Consider the following 10880-nt stretch of genomic DNA (forward strand, 5'->3'; position numbering starts at 1 on the left):
ACACAATCGCACACACAGACTCACACACAACACACACAACTCAACTCGTTATAAATCACAATATAAAACAGAGGAACAAAGCATACAAATATAAATCTCCCTGCTTTCCACTAGCAGTGCACATTAACTGACAAGTGATCTCTATTTAACTATCTCCTTTCCCCCCATGGATAGAGAATACACATGCTGGTTCCATTTTTAAAACCATTTAATAACTATATTATATATATTAGTGTTTTTCTTTTATAAACCAATACTATATGTTAAGTGTGACAATACCGTAACTAAGTTATCGCCTATAATATATACACACATATATAGCCATCCCATGCATATTGTGTATCTCACAAATATATACACCACTATAATACATCACTATAAACATAGAAAACAACAGTTCAATGAAGAATAAAAATATTAATTACTGTGTATCTTGATCAAGCAAATGTAAAACAACTTACAATGCACAATATATATATATATATATATATATATATATATATATATATATATATATATATATATATATATATATATATATATATATATATATATATATATAATACATGTTAATGTGTGGATAAAAGAGAATTTAATTGAATATATTTCCTTTCTACAGACACAACCAATCCATAAAATAAAATAAAAATTCGCTTTTATATCTGAATCCCACACTGTAATACAATGGTTAAAACAAACAATAAAATTAATCTTTATATGAGCTTTCAACTTAAACATGGATACATGGATACAGAGCAGCATTTAGAACACTCTGTGTATAATAATATTTACAAAAGAATAGAATCTACAGATGTTTGCTGGTGACAGTTACAGCAATCGATTTCCCAGCCTGGAATGTACAATGGAATCTCTTTAAAACTCATTCTCACCTGGTTTTTCTGGGGTATTGGTGAGCGTCTCCCACAATATCTGCATTTTCTGCAGTACTGTCTTCTCACTAAACTAAAGCCTTAATGACTTCCTGCTCAGTGCCACCCTTCTTTTATTTCAGCTAAACAGATGAAAATGTATGCAAATTTAAATCATGCTTAACCTAGGAGCACTCTCAATATATTTAATGGAATTTCAAACCAATAAGAGAATGGATGCAGCCTGCTATAAGTGCAAATATAATTAGGTAGCTAGGTTACTTTGCCTGTTACAAAAAAAAAAGAATATATAAAGGTCACTTCTTTTTTTTTACAGAGGGAATTCAAAAAATATATTAAACAAGTCTCTGATTTTTACAGCCTGGGCATACTCTGATATTGACTGGATAGAAAAATCCCTCTTTATTTTGCATGGAAAAAGATAACATATCTGAGCATCATAAAATGACTGTATTATCATTATTATTATTATTATTATTATTATTATTATTATTTCAGAATATTTAGCTTTTCCCCCCCTGTAATATGATTTAAAGCAAAATGTAATGTGCGGATTTGCTATGTAGAAATAGAAAATAAAATTAAAAGGAAAATTGTTTAACGTGCACAGAAAAGCCATCGTAAAATAATGGCTCTGTATCATAATATTTTATCAATATTAAAATGTATACATATTTTGTGCAACAAATGTAGCATATGTGTGTTTATTAAGCACATGTTTATCTAATGTGTCAAAACACATGTATGCATAGCTAATATGCCTGTGTGTGTCTGTATGCATATATAAATATACCACACATACACAGACACACACACACACACACACACACACACACACTATATATATATATAGACACACAGACACACTATATACACACATATACCTATTTTTTTTCTAGAAACCCAGAATCTGTTGTTTATTTTCAATGGTTACTATGGTATTTGGATACATTGTATCGTCCCTGCCTTTCTCCTGCATTCCCCGGGTTTCACAGGACAGCTTGTAAGATTTGGGCAATCTCCGCAGCACATTCACCAGGCAGGAGCCAATGTTTAGTCACTGTGGGGAATTAATCACAATTATAGCATTGCTGACATGGTGTTTTCCTCCATAATTGGGATGGCATGCGGCAGGAAGGGGTTAAACAGTGTGCCTTGGTCACTCAGTGTTTAGGAACCAATAAAGACTCCAGCCCCATTCACTTCCTCTACAGCTACAGCTAGTTTAACTCCTGCCTGGACCAGACAGGCTGGGGGATGAGAAGTCCCTCCCACTGGTGGTCCATTGGCAGAAGATAAAGCTTGCCAAGGAAAGGGAAGTCCCCATTGGCTGCAGTGGCTGTCACTCACACACCGGTTGATGATTTGGCTCTCTTGCCTTGTTAGATGTCAAAGGCTGATACTGTTCCCTTTGCCACATTGTAACTGGTAGGGGATCCATAGTGAGCATGGCTACGGCTGCCTCCAATCCCTACAGCATTCTAAGCTCCAGCTCCCTGGTCCATGCAGATTCTAGTGGAATGCAGCAAGGGAGCCCTTTTAGGAATCCACAGAAACTGCTACAAAGTGACTACCTGCAGGGAGTTCCCACCAATGGACACCCACTTGGGCACCACTGGGTGACCACCTTAAGTGATGGCAATCCTTGGTCAACAAGTCTAGGAAACAGCCCTCTGGACCAACAGGATATTAAACCAGGGAGAGAAGACCTGCAGCTGGGGGCTATCATCCACCACAGGTCGCCCCATGTTTCCCATCACTCGCCTCATACCAACCACCCCAATGCTTGGGGAGCCAGTCCAGCTCATAACTCATCGCTCACCTCCAGCGGGCAGCCTATAAATGTCTACTCTCAGACTGGCTTCACTGTCAGTGGAATGCTGGACCATGGAGGGCTCACCCCACCACCTCCATCAGGCAACACTCAGAGCTTGCATTCTGTCCTCAGAGATGCCACAGACCATGGGGATATTGGGTCCCACCATTGCCAAGACCACTCTGATGAGGAGACCCCAACATCAGATGAGCTGGAACAATTTGCCAAGCAGTTCAAACAAAGGAGGATCAAGCTTGGATTCACACAGGCAGATGTAGGATTGGCACTGGGGACACTCTATGGAAATGTCTTTTCCCAGACCACCATCTGCAGGTTTGAAGCTCTGCAGCTCAGCTTCAAGAATATGTGCAAGCTGAAACCTCTGCTGAACAAGTGGCTGGAAGAAGCAGACTCATCCACAGGTAGTCCCACCAGTATTGACAAAATTGCTGCTCAGGGCAGGAAGAGGAAGAAAAGGACCTCCATTGAGGTGAGTGTGAAAGGAGTCTTGGAGACCCACTTTTTGAAATGCCCCAAACCTGCTGCCCAAGAGATCTCCTCGTTGGCAGACAGCCTGCAGTTGGAGAAAGAAGTGGTTCGTGTCTGGTTTTGTAACAGGAGACAAAAAGAGAAAAGAATGACTCCACCGGGTGACCCACAGCAACACGATGTGTATTCTCACAGTGTTAAAACAGATACATCGTGTCATGAGCTTTGACTATCCCCAGAGGTCAGTGAGAACTGGAGATTCAGTGGATTTTAAAAGGGTTCCTTTTTTAACTTATGTTTTGGTGGAGAGAATAAAAAACAAAAAAACAAAAAAAACATAAAAAAAACTAGATAAACCTAAAAAATAAAAAAAATGAGAAAATAAGACATGGGAGCTCTATGTTCCAAACCTGGCAATATAACTGATATACATACATGCTGTTTACTCTAAACAAGGTTTTATTGTCTTTCTGGTCTCCACAGAAAGACAGAAACGATTTGTGCCTCCAAATCTGCCTTTCTGCGCCTTGGTTTCATCGCATTTTTTATCAGGTGACTTTGTTTTACAATAGAATAGTATTTTTTTTTTTTTTGCATTTTTTTTTTGGTTGTTGCTGTTTTTGTTTTGTTTGTTTTGTTTTTTCTGTTTTTTTTTGTTTTGTTTTTTTTGTCGGAGATGATCTGGGATTATTCTTTATTGTCTAAGGTGTTTTACTACAACCTGTACACAATATTTGTGAAGATACTTTGTATTTCTTGGATCAGATGCTCTCCCCCCACCCCCCCCCCACCCCCACACCTCTCCCTCCTCCCTAACACCACGATAATCATGTCTCCTCTTAGAATTTACAATGTTAGATGATGTTCAAGGAAGGATATACAGTATCTGTCATTAGCTTTTACCAGGAACACCAGGTAACTAAATGGTTAAATGGTTTTTAAAAAAAAAGTCTGTATGTTCACTTGCAGCAATATTTAATGGAAGGCTGGCTATAATAATCATTTCTGCATGCCATGTATTGGACTCTGTTCTTATTTTATGCCTAAACATGATATCAATATGCATTTATAGCTTTTTATTATAATTATTATTTTATAACTATTATTATTATTATTTTATTTTTTTTTGTTCTTGAAATAAACTGGCACTTTTCATGTTCAATGCACAAGGCAGAATCTAGCATTGGGGAGATTGAAGGAAGCAGAACTACCCTTCTCTGGCTACCAGGGATAAGTAATAGGTCTGTAGTAAAACACCAGTTTGGATGATTTTTTTTAAATTTTATTTTAAATTTTTGTTTAATTTAATTTTTTTTTTTTTTTGTGGAAATATATTTGTAATTTAATGAACTGTTTTTCTCCTTCGTGCCATACAAATACATCGGCTGATGCCTCTTGTGTTCCTCCTATTGTAAGGATTTGACCCTGTATTGAGCTGTGAGGACAGATATCAAGATTAGAGAGAGGCAAGGGTCTGTTCTGTTCCCATACAACCCACCAATATACCTTTGGATACATTGAAACATTATTTGATACATTTTCCAAAAACACACACAAACACACACATTAATCCAGATAGACATATCCTCTATTTGTCAAGTTTATACATAGTAACTCAATATGATGTGTGTGTATGTGTGTGTATATATATGTATACATATATACACACACACACACATACACACACCCATACAGGTACACATAAACAGAGAAAGAGCTGCTAAAATGCATACAAACTGTGCTATATAAATTAATGACCCAAACATATCATACTCATACCTTTATACAGGGCATTGGTTGCATTTAATTGCAGGATTATCAGCCAGCTCACCTCTAGCCCATTTCACAAAGTTAAAACCCACTTTTAGTTCATTTTCTACCCATTGTTCCATTCTCAAGCTTTGTTCATTTGGAACAACATTTAAACTTCACTCCCCTCCCAAAATAAAAAACAAAACAAAAAAAAGAAAATCAAAATAATTCTGCCAACTTTATAAGTGTACAGTTTTGTATATTAAACCTTTTAAAGTTATTAATTTAAGAAAAAAAAGATCATTTACTTTATTCATTTAGTACCTGATGTATAATAAATGCTATTTTCATTAAAAGTTGCTTTTTTCAACAATTTTATTCAAAATTGCCTATTACAGTTGCCAATTATTTATTTTCAATAAATTTCTGCATTCTGTTTTAAAAAACAAAAATGTCTACAGATGAAATGAGTGTCAATAAAAAAAAAATGATGTTATTGTTTGTTTGTCAAACAGTTTTAGTTTAGGGATTTCTATGGACACAATATTTTATTTGTTGTTAAAAAAATGAAGAAATAAACACTTTTACAAAATCTTGAGTAATGTTGTTGTGTATAAAATGCAATATGCAATATACAAAATGCTATATAAATATATACAATATATATAATTTTTTTGCCCGAGGGGACATAAATTAATTTATTCACCATGTGCCCTATGACCCTTCTCTACCAATAATCTTAATACATTAAAATTTTATTTAAAACGAAAGTTAAAATAATGGAGAATTTGCTGCAGCTCAGTGTGTGTAAAATTCAAAAACACACTGTAGACAAATTGCTTTACTGTATTATTGTTGTGGTAGCATTTAAATTGCTAATGACTGTTGGATTTTTGTAGTTGTTATTTTGCTTTTTGGTGTATGACTGTAGGTATATTTTTCATAACAAAAATCCCTTTTCAGTTTTAGGAATTCAGAAATGTTTTAAAGTGGTCAAACGGTTTTACAGGTTTCTTGAAAATATACTTGTGGAAAAGAATAAATATTATAAATGTGAATTTTGTATAAGCAATTATATTGATTCTATCATAAATATAGTTTTTTTACTATTAAAAATTTAATATACTCTATTTGATTTTTGTATGGATTAACTTTTTGTATATATATATATATATATATATATATATATATATATATATATATATATCACATAGATTTTGAAAATGTGAAAATGTTAGATTTTGGGGGATTTATTTTTTTTTCCATAAAAGATAGCTCACGGCTGGTAACATCATTCAATGTAAACGTAAGAGAGATTCCAGTATAACATTAATTCTGGATTTCATATTTGATGGTTTAACAATCCCTTCCTCAGCTGAATGATTAATTGGACATTGTACCTTTAAGTTAATTTTTTTTTGCATTCTTTAGGATAATAGTAATAATGTTAAGCTTTATAGATTTGTGCGGGTTTGTAACTTCTAGAATGGGGTTACTTTATATAAAGCGAGATAGATGCGTTCAGTGCAGAACAAGTTGTGTATCTGTCATATTCCATACTAAGTCAACCCCTGATCGTTACACAGCAGGCACACAAAGACGGATAGGCCAGACAATGCCAGTGTGTGTGGGAGCTTAGAACAGTTTCTGGCCTGAAGTCTGAATACGCTCTCTCCCAGCTTGTCTTGTGTGAACAGAGAGCAGAGGGCTCAGAACAGACAATACCAAGCAATCATATCTAATGGTGGAGAATATAGAACCCTTAATCAGAGAAACTAGTTCCAAAATAGAACCATATTATGTGTGACTTATAGTACAAACTATGGAACTGATAGACTGTAACCAATCAAACACTGCCAAGCCTTTCCCTTCTAGGATAGAGTAAAGTTGCCATATAATGTACCATGACAGTACTAGATGGGAAAAAAATATATATTTAAACAAAAACCCACGGTGTTGCACATTTTTATATAAAGTGAGAGAGATACTTCCAAAAGCCTGATTATTAGTCCAATTAAAAAAGTTTTAATGAATTAATAGTGAGCATCACTAGACTTAGACAACTAGTAAAACTACAATACATTGGGTTTATAATGGTGTTATGGCAGGCTTATGCAAAGTATGACCATATACCATAACTAAATTAAATTATTATGGCCTAAGTCCGATATTATTAAATTCAAATGAAATCAAATTTTGTAAGCATTAAAGCTGGTGTTTAGCGACTGAGTGCATTGGATTCTTTATGTTGCAACCATTTGTTCAAGCAGCACCCTTATAATGTATACATATTTAGGTGAGTGCAGCCCTACTGGTTTCATGAATAAAAAAAATAAAAATAAAAATATATATATAGTGTAAATTTGGTTAGCCGTATTAGTCCAGTAGACAAGATGCCAAAATACCAGAGTATTGCAATATGCAATGATACATTTTTTTATTGGAATAAGATAATACTTAAATGACAAGCTTTCAAGAGAGTTCCTCTCTTCCTCTGGTTTGAAGCAATACATATATATCCTAAACAAATAATACACATACAACGTTATACGTAAGTGTAGATGTGCACTTAATCATTATTGTTAGTAAGTCAATGCACTTAGGATTTTTAAATATATTTAAGTACCGTAAGTAAGCGTATGAATAAAGTTATAAACAATAAAGCATAAAACACACACACAGTTTGCCTCCTATGAGCGACTTGTTACAGCAGACACAATAACATTTGCTGTTCTGTTATAGTGGAGTATTCTGTGACAGCAAATGGAAAGGGTGAAGGCCTTCATATATGGGACTAGTCCAAAGCTCAGTAATGAAATAGTAGGAGTCATTGTAATATATATCTTAGTTATATTAAAAAAATAAGCATATACGTGAACACAGACAAATTGTAGACTTATAAATAGTCATGTTTTATTTATAGGAGTGTATATATATATATATATATGTATATATTTATATTGTATAAATGCTCATACACTCGCAATCACATACACACCCATATATAATAAAACATTAGAAATGATTCATATTTATTCCGCAATTCTTATATAGTGCCCTTTCACAAGTCAGTATCATTTTTGTTAAATGCTACGTATGAGTTGTTTGATATTTATTATTATTATTATTATGTATTATATATATATATATATATAGTTTCAGATTAATCTGTGATTTATTTAACAAACACGTGGTATATATTATTTATATCTGGACATAGGTCTCACAGGAAGATAAAATCCATATCCATTGATATTGGATCTTTGAGTTGATCGTTTAACTTCAGTGTGCAACACCTTAAAATCTCGGGATTTCTTTAATGTTTTTTGTTAATAGTTTTGCAAATTACACCTTGATGAAATGTTATTTTGACTGTTTTTGAATAAAAACACACATTTATACTTCAGTATATAAATACAACGTTCTATGTGTGTATAGATTCAAATAAAAAAAACTGCAATATATGCTAATATGTTTATTGGATTAACAATATTTTAGAACAAGCAATTTATTTGGAGCTGTTTTGTTTATCAAACTTTAACCTTTTTTTTTTTTTTTAATAAAAGGATTTAACTTATCAAAGTTTGGCATATTCCAAATCTGTCAGTCCAATAAAAAGTATTATATAACATTGTAATACAGACATCAATATTTAGATCTGTATCACTGGATGAATATAGCTGCTCAAAAAGCTATTACTGTATATATATATAATTACATTCTGTGAACTTTGAACAGCTATTCTCCTTTTTTATTTTTTTGTAAAATATTTTTTTTACAGATAGGAATAACACTCAGTAATTTTGAATTCAAAGAAAAGGCCCAGGCAAGACTTGTTGATGGTGAAAGAGCATTAAGGGCGCATAAAGCGAAACGTAAACAAAACAAAATAACAGAGTAACAGTTTAACCTTAAAATCACAGTGTAGAGCGACTAGTAATGGGACATAATTTAATATTGACGCTTGTAGGTAGGTAGACATGTGATGAACATTTGTGATGATTTGGGTTTTCTGTCAACGTTAAAGACGCCATAGAATTTTAAATGCAATCAAACAAAAAATCTACCAGATTATTTTTTTGAAATCGAAATCAAATGAGTGCAAATCGCTTTGAAGAATTACTTCAAAGGAGGAGGTATCTTAATAGTGCTCTTATATCGGTCTTCACTCGTATACTGTTAAGTATATTGATGATATTTTACAATACTTGCTTTTTTATTAGGTAAATCTATGATACCATTCTAAGAGAATCATACGTAAGAAAATGCCACTTTTGTATCATTAGAAATGTTTGCCTCTGAGAGCAGCAAGGTGAATTGTTAGAGCAGGACTCAACGTAGAGTTGGCCTTTTTGTTGGCAGGCATACTTACACTCTAATAGCTATCGCAGTGGTACCAAAACACTGGTTTTTTTTTTCAACTATATTGGGATATTGGATAGTACAATTATATCTATTTTAGTTTTATTTTATCGGAAACATTATTCACATGCAATTTCTTTGGCTCCATTTTAGATCTTTGACCCCAAATAACTCTGAACAAATCTTTTTTTCATTACATCTCACACAATATTGCAATCTATAAACTTGCTACTTCATCATACGTATCTCAACTTGATGAAAACATTCTGATTTTCTTAGTGTTATAAAGTAGAAACGACAGATGGCCAGTGATCGGCTAACATCAGAGAATATTTGTGATGAATAATTGTATTGTAATTCAGTCAATTTACCAGAGCACATGTTTAACAGAAATCAAATGTCCTTTTATTGCATTGTCTCAATAACTACAATAAATTAAATATATATATATATATATATATATATATATATATATATATATATATATATATATATATATATATCTTTGGTTTAAGCAATGACTGGTTTTGGGATTATGTTAGATATTTTATATATGTTATTTTTTTTTTCTTCCAATTATCTTTTTAATTATGTACCGAAAGAAACGTGATCTTTTTTTTTTTTTTTTTAATTTAGTTAAAAAAATATATATTCCATTTGTACAAGGTGTGTGTTAGTCGATTCAGAGCGGACTAGGCCCCACAGCTCTGATCGGTGATTAACCATTTTTGCTCACCGAGCAATTACATAATGATCTTGTGAATTACGCATCATTATGAAAGTTGTTCTTTGTCATTGTCTTGTCTCATCCTTTACACTGTCAAGCTACAGGTGAATTAACTCTCCAATATTTAGAGGCTTTTGAAGTACAGGTTTCAGTGTAGTTTTTTTCTGTGTGTGCACTGAATTAATGTAAGTGCTTGTAATGTGCGTAACACCCACTACATCAGTACTAGTGGCTTAGAAATGTTAATACATTATTCATCATATAGAGACAGGAAGGCCCTAAAAAATCACATTTTTTTCCTGGCAACATGGGACAGGAGAATGAATAATGATGTTATAATGTAAATTTAACAGTATATAATAATATGACATAGATCTGTTTCCAGAGCCACCACAGCGCCAGGATTTTATGATAATACATTTCATATATTTTTAGGGATAAAAATGAAAAATAACAATAAATTATTTGTGACTAAATTAGTCAGATTCTTAAACTTGTGCCATAGTGTACCTTTTCAAAATCGATTCTGGACTTTGCTTAAAACATGAATTTCTTTAGCACCACAAAAAAATAGTGTGGATAGCGGAACATTGGACAAACTTTGTCTAATACTTTAAAAATAAATAAATATTAAAAAATAATAATTAGTATGTGAGCCATTTAGGACTTTAAATAAATATGGATTACCATTTATGTGGGTATTCAGAAACGAGAAAATAAAAGATGATGTAAAAACATTGGAATATTGTAAAAATATTATATCATGATATTTTTCATTTCAGAAAAAACATCTTTTATGGAAAATATTTTTATTCAGTCAATATACTTCAGCTACTACAAACAG

At 32.8% G+C, this 10880-nt stretch overlaps 1 protein-coding gene and 1 long non-coding RNA gene across 2 annotated transcripts in view; one reads left to right on the top strand and one right to left on the bottom strand.

Annotated features, from left to right (window-relative positions):
* LOC134573553 (uncharacterized) overlaps positions 1-958 on the bottom strand; it is a 43793-nt gene extending 42835 nt beyond the window's left edge. The window contains exon 1 of the long non-coding RNA XR_010085332.1: positions 891-958. This is a non-coding gene — a long non-coding RNA (uncharacterized LOC134573553). The remainder of the gene's footprint in view (positions 1-890) is intronic.
* A 1333-nt stretch (positions 959-2291) lies between these two features.
* Positions 2292-3741, top strand: POU3F4 (POU class 3 homeobox 4). The gene is made up of 2 exons (XM_063433334.1): positions 2292-3436; positions 3679-3741. Exon 1 carries the CDS (start codon positions 2339-2341, stop codon positions 3422-3424), a length of 1086 nt encoding a protein of 361 aa, XP_063289404.1. The 5' UTR covers positions 2292-2338; the 3' UTR covers positions 3425-3436; positions 3679-3741.
* Positions 3742-10880: the final 7139 nt, after the last annotated feature.

This window comes from Pelobates fuscus, chromosome 9, assembly GCF_036172605.1.
Source record: "Pelobates fuscus isolate aPelFus1 chromosome 9, aPelFus1.pri, whole genome shotgun sequence".
Classification (NCBI taxonomy): Eukaryota; Metazoa; Chordata; class Amphibia; order Anura; family Pelobatidae; genus Pelobates; species Pelobates fuscus.